At 42.8% G+C, this 18,787-nt stretch overlaps 1 protein-coding gene across 6 annotated transcripts in view; it reads right to left on the reverse strand.

The window, feature by feature from the left end:
- Positions 1 to 18,787, reverse strand: part of DLG2 (discs large MAGUK scaffold protein 2) — a gene marked incomplete at its 5' end in the record, with an annotated part of 1,505,837 nt that overhangs the window by 921,146 nt on the left and 565,904 nt on the right. Inside the window, one exon of one of the 6 annotated variants that reach the window (XM_084617705.1) lies at positions 18,269 to 18,630. The exons of 4 other annotated variants lie outside the window; for them this stretch is intronic. In XM_084617705.1, coding sequence (XP_084473831.1) covers positions 18,269 to 18,370 — 102 coding nt within the window. Of the gene's footprint in view, positions 1 to 18,268; positions 18,631 to 18,787 lie in introns of those variants that run through there. One more of the 6 variants, XM_084617710.1, reaches the window with a different exon arrangement.

Below are 18,787 nucleotides of genomic sequence, written 5' to 3' on the forward strand. Positions count from 1 at the left end.
CTACACATGCCTATCAATATGTGGTATGCCTCATCTAGTGCATTAAATGCCTACGTGGGTGAAACCAGACGATCACTACACTCGTGAAAGTACTTATACAGAAAAATGCTAAAGAGACAAAAATGCCATATCACCTGTGGGCGAACACTTCACAAAGGAACCTTCTGACCTCAGTGCTCATCCTCAAACCTGTACAACACCTTCAAAAAGTAAGCCTGGAAGCTTAAATTCATAACTTTGCTAGACACTAAAAATCTAACCCACTTTTTTGGCCTACGCAGAGTTGTCCTTAACAGATTCTGGACTGGGCAAGGTTCTTTGTGCAGCCAACTAGCACTGCTGGGGCCTTCAAGATAATCCAAATTGCTGCAGCAGTGCAGATCAAACAACGATACACATTGTGAAGGAGTGCTCACTAACCAAATTCAGCGATGGGCTCTGCTAGCTCTACTTGGCCACTGAGAAAGCTATTGCTTGGCAAATATGCAAACACTAAATAAATAAATGGGCCACTTCACTTGGAATGGTCACTCACAGTGTGTGTCAACTGCTTACGTTAAACAATGTGTTCCACTTTGTATTTAGTTGACACTTTCAGTACCTTTTCCAGACCTGAAGTGCTTTGTGCAGCTCAAAAGCTAAGTTGGTCCAATAAGAGAGAGTACCTCACTTACCTGGTCTCACAAACTTGTCTGATGTTCCCAAATATCATGTTAAACCAACACTTCTATTGACTTCCCCCTTACCAACTTTTCTGTTTAAAATTACGCCATGATTTTCCTCATGTAAGTAACAGGGCAACACTGAGCCAAGCAATATCAGGTGCACTCTTTGTAATACTACTAGTTTTAACTTCTACAGGGCCTCGAATCACTAATTAACATAATGATAAAAATGTGAATATTGCCACCATACAGGTCAAGCGGGGAGTTTCATGTGGGTCTCCCACCCACATTCTGCTTCACCCAGGGACTAAGAGTGAGTCTGAAATGGGAAGCAGTAGCATGGAAGAAGGCATAAAGATTGGTGTGAGAAGGAAAATGAAGGGAGTAGTTAGGCAGAGCACATGAGCCGAGTAGAGGGAGCACTGGGAGGAAGATTAGCAGAATTATGTAGAGCCTTTAACTCCATTTGATAGATTGAGAATCAAATGCATGAAGGTGAAATCCTGGGTCCCTGGAATTCATTAGCAAAACTCCCATTAACTTCAGCATGGCCAGGATTTCACCCAATGGGACTTTCCCAAGTTCTCATAATGGATTAGTGGCAGACCTGGGAATGCCACCTAGAACTTTTAACGTCCATGCCTTTTCTCTAGACTACTCATTCTTCTATTTTAGATTGAAAGTTCGTCAGGCCAGGGACATCACTTTTTAAAGTTTGTTTTGCTGAGTGTATTGTTGGATATTAAATACATCAATATTATCTTGCAAACGCTCTTACACGTTTCAAACAGCAGTATGACAAAGCACACTACGCAATTTTTAATGCACGGTAGCAAGGTCCAAGTGGTGACTTAGTGCGTACATGCTAGAGCTTGCCACACACTAGTTCTCTGTATAGAGAAGCCCTATGTTGCTCAGGAATGGAATCTATATTTCATAAAAATAAAACTGTTCAAGTTGTGTCAGAGTAATTCCCCAGTTAATTATTATCCCAAACTACTGTACATGGGAGATATTAGTACCATGTTATAAATAAATTATTTTGCCAATGACCAAGACCATGCTAAGCTTACAATCCAACTTCAGCCATGAGAAGGAAACTGGGAACAACAAGCAGTGCAGAGGGAATAGTGTAAAGATGGACAAGGGTAGCGGTTTTGTTTCTCGGTGGTGAACAATATACTCATAAGGCAAAGTGTCCCATGCTGCAGAGCCCTGAGATACCAGTCCTGCAGTTTACTATGCTTGGACAGACCAGTGGCTTCAATGGGGCTCCACACGGGTGGAGCAGTCCACCTACCTATTGTAAATTGCAGGATCTGGAGCTTAATGTGCAGTTCAAGTGGCACTCTGCAGTGGACTGAAGGTTCCCTCTAATGAGCAGGCCCCTGATCCAGTCAGAAGTTGCGCAATGTAATTATTGGTTTAGCTCCTTGCGACAGGTGGATGTTCATGTGCGTCAACTGCCTGTCTGACGTGTCACTGAGTTATTTTTAAGCAAACTTCAAAATAAAAATAAATAAATAAAAAGAGGCCAAGCAGCAGAGTTCTGGAGTGTAGTTCTCCCCTTCAGCCAGGGCGTACAATATACTCGGACATAGTAGCACTACTTGCCCTGGTGCAGATAAAAGCCCATCAAGGCATTTTCACTTCAAACTCTTTTTCCAGGGGTGTATAATTCAACCATGACAATTAGCTGTGGGCAAAGATTGGCATGCAAGGGTTCAGGCCTAGAAGTAAGGGCTTTTAAAGAGCCCCAGAACAAGAGCTTTCAAGTTATATCTGTATTATATACACACTATTTGGAGGGAGGTTAGGGGAGAGATGCCTAGAGCTTGACATTTCCCACCCTAATCCCCACTGCAATGTACTCCTCCCATCCTAGTCGAGGTTTGTATTTTGTTTTTAAAAATTAAAACCAGCCCCATTTTGTACTTACATTGCTCTTCTCAGTCAAAGTGCTGTACAAGCAATAACTATTAATCCTTACAACACCCCGTGAGGTAAGTATTAACAACCTAATTTCCCAGATAGAGATGGTAAGCAAGGCAGAATTTGCTCAAGGACACAAGAGCCAGGAACAGAACTCAGGAATTCCTGGCTTCCTGTCCTGTTTTGAGGCAACACTTCCACCCCCCCGCCCTTCATTAAGATTTATAAAAGGTGATTGTCATAAATATAAAGGGAAGGGTAAACCCCTTTAAAATCCCTCCTGGCCAGAGGAAAAATCCTCTCACCTGTAAAGGGTTAAGAAGCTAAAGGTAACCTCACTGGCACCTGACCAAAATGACCAATGAGGAGACAAGATACTTTCAAAAGCTAGGAGGAGGGAGAGAAACAAAGGGTCTATGTCTGTATGCATGCTGCTTTTGCTGGGGGTAGACCAGGAATGGAGTCTTAGAACTTTAGTAAGTAATCTAGCTAGGTATGTGTTAGATTATGATTTCTTTAAATGGCTGAGAAAAGAATTGTGCTGAATAGAATGACTATTTCTGTGTGTGTGTCTTTTTTGTAACTTAAGGTTTTGCCTAGAGGGGTTCTCTATGTTTTGAATCTAATTACCCTGTAAGGTATTTACCATCCTGATTTTACAGGGGTGATTCCTTTACTTCTATCTACTTCTATTAAAAGTCTTCTTGTAAGAAAACTGAATGCTTTTTCATTGTTCTCAGATCCAAGGGTTTGGGTCTGTGGTCACCTATGCAAATTGGTGAGGATTTTTAACCAAACCTTTCCCGGGAAGTGGGGTGCAAGGGTTGGGAGGATTTTGGGGGGTAAGACGTGTCCAAACTACGTTTCCCAGTAAACCCAGTTAGAGTTTGGTGGTTGTCCTTGGAATATCCACTGCCAAGGATAAAGTTAATTTGTACTTTAGGGAAGTTTTAACCTAAGCTGGTAAAAGTAAGCTTAGGAGGTTTTCATGCAGGTCCCCACATCTGTACCCTAGAGTTCAGAGTGGGGGAGGAACCTTGACAGTGATTCATTTATAACAATGTTTAACATGGACCAGGGCATTCCTCTCTAAAAAAAATTTCTGGCATTTTAATACCAGATGACATTACCTCTCAAATAGTATATGTGCCATAATTATACATTTAAAAGCTTACAATATATACCAAGCATTTGTGGTAATAAGTTGAATATACAAGTCAGTCAGATGGTGGACAATTGCTCTTATTTTTTTTAAATAAAAGTCTAATTCACTGAACTTAAACCTATCTTTCCAAAAGAGTCTACATCTGATTAGCAGGCCCCACATGCTTCAACCAGTTAATAATTTAAGTGGGTACAACTTCACTGAGGTCAGTGAAGAGACTAGGGCCATTCTCTCATCATGCCAGAATGCAACCACCTGTTTATTATGTTTGTTTTTACAGGCTTTTGCTTTACGGAATTTAGCCTCACAGCACCTCAGTAAGACTACAAAGTATTGTTATCTTCATTTTACAGATGGGGAACAGGGCACTCCACTCGCTGCAAGTATGGCACCTCCTCCTCGCCACTCTGTGGATTAGCTCTGGGGTACGGCAGAGGGTTAGGGTGCTAGTGGGTGAGGTGTGTCCATTTGGGGGTGCAGGCTCTGGAGTGGGGTGCTCAGGGCTGGGGCTCAGGCTTACCTCTGGCATCTCCCAGTCAGCAGTGCAGCGGGGGGCAGGAGAAGGGGGTGGCAAAGGCAGGCTTCCTGCCTGTCTTGACTCCAGAAGTGGCCAGCAGGTCCAGCTCCTAGGCAGAGGCGCAGCAGGCAGCTCTGCGCATTGCCCTCACCCACAGGCAGTGCCCCCACAGTTCCCATTGGTCACGGTTTCTATCCGATGGGAGCGCAGAGCCAGTGCTTGTGGCAGCACATGGAGTTTCATGGCCCTCACACCTAGGAGCTGGACCTGCTGGCTGCTTATGGGGTGCAGCACAGAGCCAGGACAGGTAAGGACTAACCTGCCTTCACTCTTCACTCTGCACTTCCGACCAGACTTAACAGCATGGTTCTCTTTTTGAGAACTGGACACCTGGTCACCCTACCCTGCAGTCACATGCTGTTACTCTGCTTCTCTCTCACATCTGCAGTTCCTATCTCACTCCAGGAACCACAGATTCCTCTTCATTACTCAGCAGTCCAGTCAGGTCACTCAGCATCACCACCTTCTGGGGTATATCAAAAAGTCTTTCCTTCAGCAATGCTAGCAGTCTTCCCATTAACTGCCTCAGGGGGTACTCCTTCATTTGCTAGTAGGGAAACCAGCCCTCTACTTCAGGTAGCCTGCCTGCCCTCTATGCCAGGTTTCAGTCCAGGGTCTCCCAAACCAGCAGTTGTGGGCTCTCTTTTCCCAGCCCTCATTGCTTCTTCCCTAGACTGCTTCCTACTCTTCTAACCCACCCTTCTCTGGGTGTAACAGCTCCAAACCCTGTTTACTCTTTCCAGGGAGTGACTGCTGACTCTCTGTTGCCTGCTCCCTGGCTTTATAGGCCCTGCATTTTCCTGCCCAGCTGAACGTGCTTGCAATCAATTCCCTGTTCCCTGGCTCTTCTTCCAGGTACAGCTAGTGGAGTTAATAGGCCTACCCAGCCACTTTGACCCCTTCCAATACTGTGTGGTGCAGACACACTATCACAGAGAAATTAAATGGCTTGCTCAAGGTCACACAAGAGATCTAAGGTACAGACAGGAAAAGCACCCTCTTGCAATCTAGTCCAATGCTTTAACCACAAGACCATTCTCTCTCCCCATCATAGGCTGCAATTTTCCAAAGAGATCCGCAAGCAAGACTCTTTCTGCATAAAGAGAGCCACTAGAATCAACAGAAGTAAGGGCCTATACTTGTAAGTCTCTTTTTGCAAAATAGAGCCCATAATGAATATGTTAACTATACTTTGGTGCTGCACCAATATTTTATCTAATACTTAAATCTACAAAAGGAAATTGATATAATAAAAAGACATTTTTTAAAATATCCTCTACCATAAAATAAGTATTGTGAATACTATTTTGGGGAGTATAAAAACTACTTTTGTAGCTTCAGAAGAACATTTATCCCATGAAAATTTTCTGTTTTGCTGACATTGTCATTTAAATATATATGAATTATAAAATCTTATGATGTAATTTTCATGTCATACTTGTACCTACATATGGTGTAATCTTAATATATTTAGTAATATCAAATAGTACTTCCAATAATTGCATTACATCAAGATATTGTATAAGTTTAAAAAAAAAAAACTATTCAAGCAGAATTAAAGATCTGAGACAACAGCAAGAAAACATGCAAATTCCCATTTGAGGTGTATAGTAACTGATGTTTTAGGGTTTATCCCAGACCAGTGAGGGATTGTCTCACCACCATCCCTGCAGTTTTGGGTGCCTTCAATGCTATGCTGCTGTGACTCACAGCATGAACACCAACAGCCACATACAAGCTTGTAGGTCACAACCTGGCTTCCACCAGTTTTAGCTACTTTTTGCAGGGTGACCCCAACACCCTTCTAGTTCTGAATTTCCCCCAAACCATCTGCATAGTGACAATCTGCTGGGGTTCCCAGAAGTGTGAGTTACTGTGTTACTCTTCAGCCTCAGTGAGAGTTTTGCTATTACTAAGCTGTGTGACACACCAGCTTTTCTGCCTTGCCAGCAAACTCTTCAGGACTCTGCCAGTCCAAATGTTGCATTGCAGGTAACAGACAGTGAGCACCAACTACCAAATTCTCCAGACTCATCTCCCAGCCCTCTCCTGGAACATTCACAGCGTGTTGCTCCTTTAAAGAGGCAATATACTGCAGCTCATTAATCTAATTGGGGTTTGACAAAGCACACTTATTTCAATCTAAGTGTTTAACTAGTTTATAGTGAAAGTAAAACAAGTTTATTTAACAAGAGGACATAGGATTAAGGAATAAAGACAAAGTGTTGCAAGCAAACAAAAATAAAAATACACTTCTAAGACTAAAACTTTCAGCAAATTACCATCTGTCATAAATATAAAGGGAAGGGTAAACCCCTTTGAAATCCCTCCTGGCCAGGGGAAAGCTCCTCTCACCTGTAAAGGGTTAAGAAGCTAAAGGTAACCTCGCTGGCATCTGACCAAAATGATCAATGAGGAGACAAGATACTTTCAAAAGCTGGGAGGAGGGAGAGAAACAAAGGGTCTGTGTGTCTGTCTATATGCTGGTTTTCTGCCGGGGATAGACCAGGAATGGAGTCTTAGAACTTTTAGTAAGTAATCTAGCTAGGTATGCATTTGATTATGATTTCTTTAAATGGCTGAGAAAAGAATTGTGCTGAATAGAATGACTATTTCTGTCTGTGTGTCTTTTTCGTAACTTAAGGTTTTGCCTAGAGGGATTCTCTATGTTTTGAATCTGATTACCCTGTAAGGTACCTACCATCCTGATTTTACAGAGGTGATTCCTTTACTTCTATTTACTTCTATTTCTATTAAAAGTCTTCTTGTAAGAAAACTGAATGCTTTTTCATTGTTCTCAGATCCAAGGGTTTGGGTCTGTGGTCACCTATGCAAATTGGTGAGGCTTTTTACCAAACCTTGTCCAGGAAGTGGGGTGCAAGGTTTTGGGAAGTATTTAGGGGGGAAAGACGTTTCCAAACAGCTCTTCCCCAGTAACCAGTATTTGTTTGGTGGTGGTAGCGGCCAATCCAAGGACAAAGGGTGGAATATTTTGTACCTTGGGGAAGTTTTGACCTAAGCTGGTAAAGATAAGCTTAGGAGGTTTTTCATGCAGGTCCCCACATCTGTACCCTAGCGTTCAGAGTGGGGAAGGAACCTTGACACCATCTTTGCCTAAGCAGGTTTCCCACCTAAACTATTTTGTTGCTTTCCGGCTTGTTCTTCCCACAACCCCAATCAATACATTCATACAGGGAAGTTTTATTACCCAAGGTACAGTAACACCATCTACTAACCAGGTCACAGACAATGTTCACAAAGTTACTGCATCTCAGTAGTCTTAAATTATTATTTGCACTATCACAGCACCTAGGAATCCTAGTCATGGACCAGGACCCCTTTGTGCTAGGTGCTATACAAATATAAAACAAAGATAGATTGTAATCTCCCTGGGGCAGGAACTAAGCGTAAGACATGAGACAGACAGGAAAGTACAAGTAAACAATAAGACAACTGTGGTCAGGATGATAGACAGTGGTCTCTGCACACAGCAGTGTCACATTCCCCGTATCATTAACTGAACTATTCAAATGTTGATGGTTCCTCTGAACTGGGTTGGTGATTTTGTGAAAACAAAACTGCCTTTAGATTTCTGACCCTTCTTGTTTCTGCTTTGGCTGAAAGTAGCGTGAGAACAGCAGTTTGGCCTTTCTACATCCACTGCTAGCTAGAAGCAGGTAGGACAGTCAACTTTCCTAAAGTCACACAGGAATCCTGTGACAGAGTGGGACATAAAATCCAGGATTTCTCAAGTCCCAGTCAAGTGCCTTAACCACAAGATCATCTCTCCCCTCCTGTAAGTGAAAGATACAGGTGTAAATCCTCCACAGTATTAACATAATGGGTGCGAAAGGAAACAAAACTCTCTGCTGAACCGCAATAGATTTAGTTTGAATGCTACAGCATTTCTCATACAAACCCACACATTAATCCACTTCTACCTCTTAATGGAATCTTTGCATTTGTGAAAGGTCTGTCTAAACGCCATGATTTTCTGAATTATTTTAAAATTAAGGGAAATAAGAACAAATACGTCTCTGTGAGAGATCACAGCAAGTCACTAACATTCTGCATCCCAAGAGAAACACAGAAGAGCAGTTGCCTGACAACTACTTGTGCATCCGTTAGAAAATTTATATTTAAGAGGTGCTGTACACTGAGTACTCCGCTCCCACTGACCCAACAGAATATGTGGGTGCTTAGCATTTTTATGGGGTTAGGGAGAATCAGATTCCATTGCTGAGACTGCCAATAAGTGTGCTGGCTATGATGGGAGGAACAAACAAATATATACGCTGGATCAGATCTGTGGTCCAGCCACTGCAGTCTCCTGTTTCTGACAGTGGCCAGCACCTGCTATCTTCAAAGGAAGGTGCAAGAAGTCCCAAAGGAGACAATTATGGAATAATCTTCCCACTGGAGAAGTTTGTCTCACTCTCATCAATTAGTAGTAACTAGAAATTCTACTAGCTCTACAGTATTAATTTTTAAAGGAAGATGCAAGCTTCTTAGCCTATGACATCTTTGACATTTCAGTCAAAATTTCTATAGTGCCTACTGCAGTGGCAGCTAGGTATTTAGTTAGGGAGATTTAAGAACAAAACCAATGGGGCTCATTGTGCTCTGAAGTTCCCTACCAAGTGGCTGCCAAAGAGTCACTTCTAAAAGCAAAAAGACATTTTTAGCTGAAAATGCTGCTGGCTACAGCATGTTCAAACCTAAGAATCATCCTCATGAACCTCACAGGCTATTGTCTGCTATGATGGAACATATGGTGAGAGATGGCCCCTCATGAAGCCACTTTCCAAACCGTTCTGAATTTTCCCCACACCTCCAAGTAATCACCAATGCAATGAGTTACAGCCAGAAGCAGAGACTCATGCACAGATGTGTGTTCTCAGGGGCCCACGCCACTCCAGAGGTGCCATTCAGCACTATCTAGAAGTGCCAGGTTGCCTTCAAAAGTAATGTTAAGTAACTAAGCATGGGGGGTGATAAAAGCTTGAATTATTTTGCAGAAGGCAAGATTGCCAACTCCAAGCGTTCAGAATCACAAGTTACCCTACAGGTGACGTTGATGGTACTACTTTGGCATAGGGTACTATGGTGCAATTCTTTCTTCCCAGTTCAATATTCCTTTTCTCCCCGCAAGTGGCCAAATGTCACCATTATTCATGAGGTCATGTTGACTTGCCTGTGGGTCACAGCAGGGGTATACGGGCATGCTTTAGAGTGGCTATTCCTTCCTTTGTGAACGTTCTCAAGAAGGTAGTGATTGGACACTGCTCCTCTCGAGGGCACTCTGATGTGGCATTCTACAGGGTTCTATCTGGTCATCCCTCTTGTTTACATGTACCCAGGATAGTGAGAAGAGATGGGCGGCAGTATTTTCAGTATGCGGATTACAGTTTGATACCTCCATTTCACCTGACCCAGCCAAAATAGTCAATGATTTTACTTGATGACTGGGTCATGGTTGAGAGCCAGCTCGTTTAGCTCAATCCAGACAAGACTGAATGTTAGATTGCTGAGGAAAGCAACCAGAAGCTATGGCATGAATTATATCTGTCCCTTTGGTTAAGGGACCTTTTCTACCATTTACTGGTCAGGTTCACGCTCTGGGGGGACTGGTGGGATTGTTACAAGAAGAGCAGCTAGCAGCAATGACAAGTCAGGTCAGCTTTTTACCATTTATGCACAGCCAGGAGGTTGCAGCTGTTGGATGCAGAACTTACAACCATCAGCCATGCTTTTCTCACCTCAAGATTAGATATTGCAAAGTAGTCTACATGGTGTTACATCTTAAAACAGCATAGAAACTGAAGCAAGCACAAAAAACACATCTGCCCACTTTGTCTTCCCACAACCATATTAAACCAGTGCGCCATGATCCACATTGGCTTCATGTGGGTTTCTCAGTGAAGAATGAGGTGTTGCGTTTGCTCTTTAAGCCATTCATGGCTTAGGAGCTGAACAATTGTCTCTGCTTATATCGCACTACTATGGTTGAGATCAACAGAGGCACTCAAGCTGGAGCCCTATAGATATGACAAGAGGGCTGCTGGCAGGTTGTTTCCATGTGGGCCCCTTGACTTTGGAATTCACTCCCCACCCAGTCAGAGAGCCTGAGCCTGTTGACTTTCGGAGTGCACCATACAGGTCATCTTTTCCCTGCAGGCATTTGAAAGTGGGAGGAAATCCAGTGTTTACACTGCCTGGCTCATTTTATCTACCTTAAATTGTACCACTGCACTTAGGATATATTTTTAAGTTATGTGAGGGAATAGGCATCCCTTTTTACATTTCTGTAAGTTAATACCTCACTCTGTATCCAATTGCCCTTATCTAAGAAAATTCAACAATACCTCATAGCAAGAGGTATAGCCAGCTGAGACTATTTGGGTTTATGAGTTAGCTTTCATGGATTCTACAGTAGAGAGAAAACTCTTTGCCTTCAGCATTGCTACTGCATAAGAATGTACAAATCCCCTGTGACACAGCTGATCATACTCAGTCTCCTGCCACGGGCAACCCAGCTTTCTCCCCTGCAACTACATCTGTTGCTGAGCAATTTTTTAAAACCATGCTGACCTAACAAAGTAGATATGTGGAAGCATTCAGGTACCACTCTGTGTATTATCCACTATGCATAACAATTATGTTCCACTGGACTCACTCTGATAGTCTAGGCAGTAAACTCCCTCAGAGCATTCTGGAACCTAATACGATCTATCAGTCTCCAATAGTGGACCACAGAAGCAGGTGTGATCATGAATATCTATTCTCACACCACCCCATTTCCAGTCGCAATCCAAAAATCAGAATTGAAATATGTTTACGAGTAAGAACTCATAAGCCACCTTGAATAGTCCCATGAGATTCCACAAATCAAACCTTTATTCAGTTATTTAAGGTTTACTTTTATTACCCATTATTATAACACTCTTGAGGTGCTAACATTAAAGAAAATGGCTTCTACCAAGAGAAGCTTGCAACTTGGGATTTACAGATTCATCAGCCCTGTGTTATTACACAAGTTTTATTTTTAGGTACTATCGAGGAAGGTATTTAAATATATTAGTGGTGTGGGGGGTTGCTACCAACCTCCTGATCAGGAAGAGGATTTTGAGTGCACAATGTTGTGGGAAATCAAAGGCCTCATTTGAGTTAGATTTGACTATTCATGTGCTTTAGTCTAGGGACATATGTAAATCTTTGCACAGAAACTGGCCAAATGTCCCATCAGGCAGTTGAAGAGAGTTGGGGCTTTTGCACCTTTGGAAGAGTGAGAGAGTTTGAGATTAGCTGGATATTTCTGCTTAGATGAGCAGTAGTGAAAAAAGAAATTCACAATCTATGACTGGACTCAACTGCTCTCCCAGAGAGCTGTAGGTAATAAATTTGCATGGGCAAGGGAGGAGCGGGGAGAGCTTTCTGCCATCCACAACTGTGCTATGGCCAGACACAAACTTGCCCTAAATAAAAAGGAAAGCATGATTCCTCAGAATTCCCACCAAACTCAGCTAATAAGAGGCCCATGTGCATCTTTTGCTGGAATTTCCAATACATTTTCTAAAAAGTTACACAGGAAAAAGTGAACAAGCAAAACATCACCTGTACATAAGAGTTAAGGGATGTAACTGAAATGACAATATAAGAAGTATCTCAAACAGAAATAATTTCTGGCATTCCACATAAGAACAAAATTAACAGATGTTAAGAGGCCTGAGGTAACAGTACATCCACATTAACTACTTATTAAAGACCCAGTTCAGCAAAGTACTGCAGCCTATATTTACAATTAAGCATGTGCTTAAGTCCCATTGACTTCAATGAGATTTAGGCATATGCTTCAGTGCTTTGCTGAATTGAGGCCTAAGCCATCTACTCTTCTGTGATAAACATCATTTGAACTGTAGGGGAATTAGGATCCTGTGATTAGGGTGCTACCCTAGGACTTGAGAGGCACAGGTAAGTTTATGGAGGGGATGGTATGACAAGATTGCCTACTTATGGCATGTAGCTAATCTGTGACAGCTAGCAGCAAATATCTCCAACAACTAGGGATGGGACACTAGATGGGGAGGGCTCTGAGATACTACATAGAATTCTTTCCTTGGTGTCTGGCTGGTGGGTCTTGGTCACACGCTCAGGGTCTAACTGATCACCATATTTGGAGTCGGGAAAGAATTTTCCCCTGAGAAAGACTGGCAGAGACCCTGCGGGTTATTTGCCTTCCTCTGAAACATGGGGCATGGTTTAAACTAGTGCAAATGGTGAATTCTCTGTAACTTGAAGTCTTTAAACCATGATTTGAGGACTTCAGTAACTCTCCAGAGATTAGGGTCATAGGAGTGGGTGGTGAGCTTCTGTGGCCTGCAATGTGCAGGAGGTGCGACTAGATAATCATGATGGTCCTTTCTGACCTTAAAGTCTATGCATCAATGAGATTCAGTCCCCTGCTCCATCAGATTGTATGTGAGAGACCATGGGAGTGAGGTACTTAGCCATTTTTGAAAATCCCTTTAGGTACCTGTATGCTTGTTTTAGCACCTAAATACCTTTAAAAATCGGTACAGTCTCTCTGTGCTTCAGTTCCCTGTCCATACAATGACTTTCCTACTTCACAGAAGCATTCTGAGGATAAATAAACTGAAGACTGAGGTGCACTCAGACACTGCACTCCAGGGGACAATATAAGTACTTAAGACACACAGAAGCTGTGCTGCCTTTCAAGTTACATTACTTTGAACCCTTCTTCATTTTGAAAGTAAGAGTCTGTAAGACTGGCCAAAAACAGGCCATGTACCAATTTCCATGAAAACAGGCTCAGAATTAAAGCTGTCCAGCATGCCACACAGATTATTCCATTCTCAGGAATATCCATGCAACATATGGTATAGGTAGGCCACTGCGCATGTGTTCTCAAAAAGGTACCAGCAGCCACACCCCACCCCATCCTTTCTCCAGAAAACTCCCCATGGCTCGTCCTGTTAGGAATCAGCAAACTGTAACATCACTGTGTTGGGGGTAGCAAGAAATGGGTTATGATGGTGCAGACCCAAAATTTCCTTTCTTACCCACCTCAAGACTTTGGTTCTAACTTAGTGTAAGGGGACTGTTAGCCCCTTACTAAAGTGCTTACTGGGGGGTTGGTTGGCTAGCTCCCAGTACCAAAAGAAAGGGGAAGGGTCGACGGGAAATCAGGACCCTGAGACAGTCCTCAGGGGCAATGGGGAGAGGCCAATGCTCCAGGTTAGCCTGATTGACAGGGCGGGCCAGCTAATGAGGGAGTCAAGAGGCCAGGGGTCCCATCCTCCATATAAGCTGGGGCTGCTTGGTCCAGAGTGGTGCTGAACTAAGAAGAGAGCAGCAGCAGGCAGAGGGGCCAAAGAAGCAGCTCAGGGAGCAGATCAATGCTGGGTGCAGAGCTGCAGCAACCAGAACCAGAGAGGCAGCTCAGGGTGCTGTGCTGGAGGCAAAGCAGCAGCAGCAGGGCAGAGTGGAGCTGAAGCTGGGGCACTCCAGAGCCAGCTGTGGTGAGCAGCTGGGTAGGGGTGCCAGGTGTCTGATTTTTGACTGGAACATCTGGTTGAAAAGGGACCCTGGTGGTTCCAGTCAGCACTGCTAACTGGGCTGCTAAAAGTGGCTAGCTCTGTGTGGCTCCTGGAAGCGGCCTTCATGTCCCTGAGGCTCCTAGGTGCAGGGGCAGCCAGGGGGGCTCTGCGCACTGCCCCTGCCCGCGTGCAGGCACTATCCCAAATGTCAGCTCCACGGCTCCCATTGTCCAGGAGCTGGAGAGACATGTTGCTGCTTCTGGGAGCCACCTGGGGTAAGTGCCGCCCAGAGCCTGCACCCCCAGCCCAGAGACCATACCCCCTCCCACATCCCAAACCCAGCCCAGCAAAAATGAGCGAGCGAGGGTGGGGGAGAGTGAGTGATGGAGAGAGTGGGGAATGGAGTGAGCTGGGGGACGGGGCCTCAGAGAAGAGGCAGGGCAAGGGTGTTCAGTTTTATGCAATCAGAAAGTTGGCAACCCTACAGCTGGGGAGTTGTGATGGGGGGCCTGGGCAGAGGTCACAGCGCAGGGAGATCCCATCAGTGAAGGGACCTTGCAGGCCAGACTTGGAGGGGGATCGTAACCCCAACGGGGGTAGAGGGCAATGCTGGGAAGAAGGGCCCTTCCACCCAGAGCCTGAAGACATGTGTCCACCACCAGCGCAAGTGTCCAGCTGGCAGCATGCCTGCAGCGCAGCCAGGGCCCAGGAGGGAGGCCTGACACATGTGAGAAACAGACTGTGAACTTCCCTTACATTCCAGAGACAGCTGTTTGTGATGATGTCCCCATGCCACAGAGTAGGGTTGTGTGTTTTCCTTTAACCTTTCTCATGTTTTAAAAACTGATTGCTGTTTAAGAAATTATATTTGTTGACCTAGATGCAATGATCAGTGGGTCAGGAAAGCGTCCAGAACCGAGAGAGTACCCTGCAGTCGGGACACCCTAACCTCCTTGGGGTTGAGCTCCCCAGGGATCCTGGGCCCAGCCTTGTTGGGATTGCGAGGACTCTGCCACATAAGAGTAGAAGCGGAGTCCGAAGTCAGGCAGGTCTCTGGGTAAAGGAAGTGGGAGTGAGGACTCAGATCCTTTCGCTAGCTAATTCCACCGGGGTAGTGTATAAGCCAGGAAAGTTCCCCACAATATAGTGAGACCATGCCCCTGCTTACATTAGGGCACAAAGCTATAAATAAAAAGTGTTAGGAACATTCCAGTTTTAAAAACTTTCACAGTCTTTCAGAGAGGAGATTTTTCTTTGTCTCTATTCAGTATATATTTGCTATACTCTGATTTGTTATCTGACCTGTTTATTTTACAACATGGAGATATTTGTCTGAACTTTGAATTCCTTTTTGAAAGAACAGTATATAGTGGAGTACTGACTTATTTTTATGATGGTGAGATAATGGAAAACCATTTTTTTTCACCACACATACACAACTCGAGTCTGGGATTTTACCTTTTGTTGTAAATTGATTCATCGGGTGTTCCTGGAAGAGATCATCTTTTACATCACTAATGCTAGACTCTTCTGGAGCTACTCCAAATTTATGTAGTATAAGTGAACTCTTTTCCAAAAAAAAAACAGATCCAGATGGGAATGGCAACAATCCATACCCTTAAATATAAAGGACTAGGAGTCTTTAAACCATGAGCCCAAAGCAAAGCTACTTGAAAAAGAAAAATAGCCTATGCCTAGAGGTGGGCTGGAGAACAAAAGGAGGGGGAGGAGCAGCTTTGGGGCAAAAAGAGGAAGGCGAGTCCTTACCCAAGGGAGAGGGTGAGGACTCCAGCTGGGGCCAATGATGAGGGGTTGGAGTGAGGAAGGGGGCTCAGGGGTGGGGCTGAGGGATTCAGAGTGTGGGAGGGGGCTCCCAGCTGGGGCAGGGCGTACGGGCTGTGGGCTTTCCCTTTAATCCCCCTGCTCTTCTAGTCCTGATCCAATTAGATCTAGGAGAGAAAGCAGACCATACACTTGAGCAAAATGCAACAAACTTCTAACCATGCTCTTAAGCATTGACATGGTATGTCCTCTCTCAGGGACTATACCCGATATTTGTACAGAAACTGACCTTATGATCCAATAAGAGTTCTTTCATCTGATTACTATGTTCCTATCCTTATCAGACAGCTCAGTGAGATAGGCAGAAACTTATTTTAAATATAGTGACCCAGGAATAGCTGACGCTTGTGAAATAATCCAAACATTCCAAATATTAAATATGAGCCACCATTAAAACGGTACAATATGCCCAGAGAGCAGCAAAGTGGTCTGCTTTCATACATAGGGGATTTTACGGGGTCTTCGCAGTGATACAGAAAGTGGAGCCAGTGATAATGTGAAATATCTGTATGTCTACCACTGTACTACACACCGTCTGGTAACAGTGTCAAGTAAGTACAAATTTGACTTGTCTAGGGTGAGTTCAACACAAGTCATTACACTTAGGTTCTTTAGCATAATTCTTCATCATCATTCTTCAGCATCACCATCCTCTTCTCTCTCTCCCTCCCCCCAAGTTATTTCATTCATAATGTGATTTCTTAAAGTAAAAACACCACACTGTGACTAACGTAACAAGCCTGCAGCTCTAAACAAATAAAATTAATTTTATTCTCCTGCTTTGTAACAGGATCTGAAAATCATGAAAGAGCTTAAGTGCCTCAGAGAACATCCTTTGAAAATCATGCTTACGGGCTGGAATACAAATTGGATGCTGGTCCCTAGGCCATTGGCCTACCTTATTAGATTGGTGGCTTGCATTTAATTTCCCCTGACTAATAATTCACCTTTATTAAATTATAATTTAACACTCACAATCAGTTTTGAAGTTAAAATGAAAAAGAAACATTAATTGCTTTTATGAAGAAATTTGAAGAGGCTTATAAATTGTTAAACTGTCAACACTGTTCACATCATTAGTGGCCTCATGACACAGCAATTAAAATTAGAGCACCTTTGTATCTTTTCAGTTTTGTCTGGAATAAGAACAGGGTGATCATGGTTTTCCCATGGGCAACACCTTAAGTACCTAGAAAACATGTATGGAGGTAGAAAGGTAGACACACCAACACTGGTAAATGGTTATTATTAAGTTTTAAAAAACTATACTATGCTTCATACAGTATTCTTAATCTTTAGGTAATCTAGCTATCATTAACCTTTAGTTTACATTTAGAAATACTAGCTCGTCTGTATTATGACAGTATTCTATGGAGTTACTACCTAGTATTTCAGGATATTTTTTGGTATTTCATGGTAACTCCAAAGTAATGTTGTGTTGCTACTCTAAATGAGGTTTGAGGTTTGTTGCACTGGCATATTTCAATGGACACAGCTATTTATGAGAATTGAAAAATCCATGCAAGTGTAATCATCCTTGAACTGTGATCTTAACTCTTTTTAGTAGCACCAAGTAGTTATTTGATCACTGTACTTTTTAACAAACAGAACAGCTTTAAAATTATTTACGTGATTATTAATACAGACAGTTGTGCATAGGAACTGGCAAAAAATTCTGCACCTCCTACAATCTCATGGTGGATGCTCCAATGATCCAAGAACGAAACTTATTTTTTCCAAAGCTAATACGTCTTGTGTTAACAAGACATCTCTATTAAATTATTTTAGTAAAAGAATAATGAGCAAAAATGGGTACAAGAAAAATTTAAAATCAGAATTTTCTTTCAGGAAAAAATTAAAAACCCAACCCAACATCTTCTTTGCAAAATTAGAGGTGGGATTCCTTTATAGAGCCAAAAATGAACTTCTCTGGATTACTACGCCACCTTTTGACCGACTTTCTCTCTTAAATTTAATTGATTGTCCAGCCCCCCCAAAAAAACATTTATTTAAAATATGCATTTGTCACCTTCTGCAGACTTTTAAAGGTTTTATGGGCTTACTTTGTTTATTATACAGAAGTGCAGAGCTGCATACTTCATCATTTCTAGTCTCATTAGGAGCACCATCACCGATATCAATGAAAATAGTATATACATTTCTACTTAGTTCAGGGTTTCAGAATAACAGGTATACATTTCAAATGCAATGAATCTGGGCAAGTGAGAGATTATGATTTAGTTACCTTTGTTAGCCAAGTATATAATGAAGTCTAAAACAAATTCTATAGTCCAATTGTTTCTCCTATTGGAATCTGTCCTTGTACTATTATAGAAATAAAGGAAACCTTTTCTTACTCTGGATTTCCTATAACATCTGAAATGTATCAGAACTGTAAGCCCTACCATATAGCGAATATATTCCAATTTGCTTTGAATCTTACCTAGATCCCTATTCAGGCATTAAATAAAATAGCACAGAGAATCAAAGGAGTTACAGCATGCATTTAAATACATTAACCGTGTCCTACCTTGCATCCAAACATCAACGATAAAGTGTTGTTGGTGCATGCAACTTTGCAGTGGCAAATCATTGGTGTAAAGCAGTCAGGATTTTTAACAATAGGGCACATTCCTTTAGTGCTGCAGTAGTAGCAGCCTACTGAAAGATAAAAACAAGTAGCTGATACGGCACATGGAGTGGCAACATACGCTGCTCAACAGCTATCTTCTCTTGCTAGTCAGAAGCAGCCTGCTTGAATCTCTACCTGTGTCCCATTCAGCCATCCCCTTCTTTGTTGATGAATCAATGATGCAGCATTGATCATGAATCTCAGGGTTTCCCTTCCACTGGGAAATTAGTTTTACATTGAAGGGAAAAAATGGAAATGAGGGGGAATAGCAGGTGTGGCAGCATTAGCATGTAAAAGGATATAAACGCCTACTCATAACAATCACATAAGATTGTCATGCTAGCTCAAGTGGGCTGAAATTATTCCATCAGAAGAAAAATACTGCAGCTCCTGATTTGGTAAAAAGCCAGTGAGTTG

Source organism: Lepidochelys olivacea, assembly GCF_965140295.1.
Source record: "Lepidochelys olivacea isolate rLepOli2 genome assembly, chromosome: 1".
In the NCBI taxonomy this organism is placed as follows: domain Eukaryota; kingdom Metazoa; phylum Chordata; order Testudines; family Cheloniidae; genus Lepidochelys; species Lepidochelys olivacea.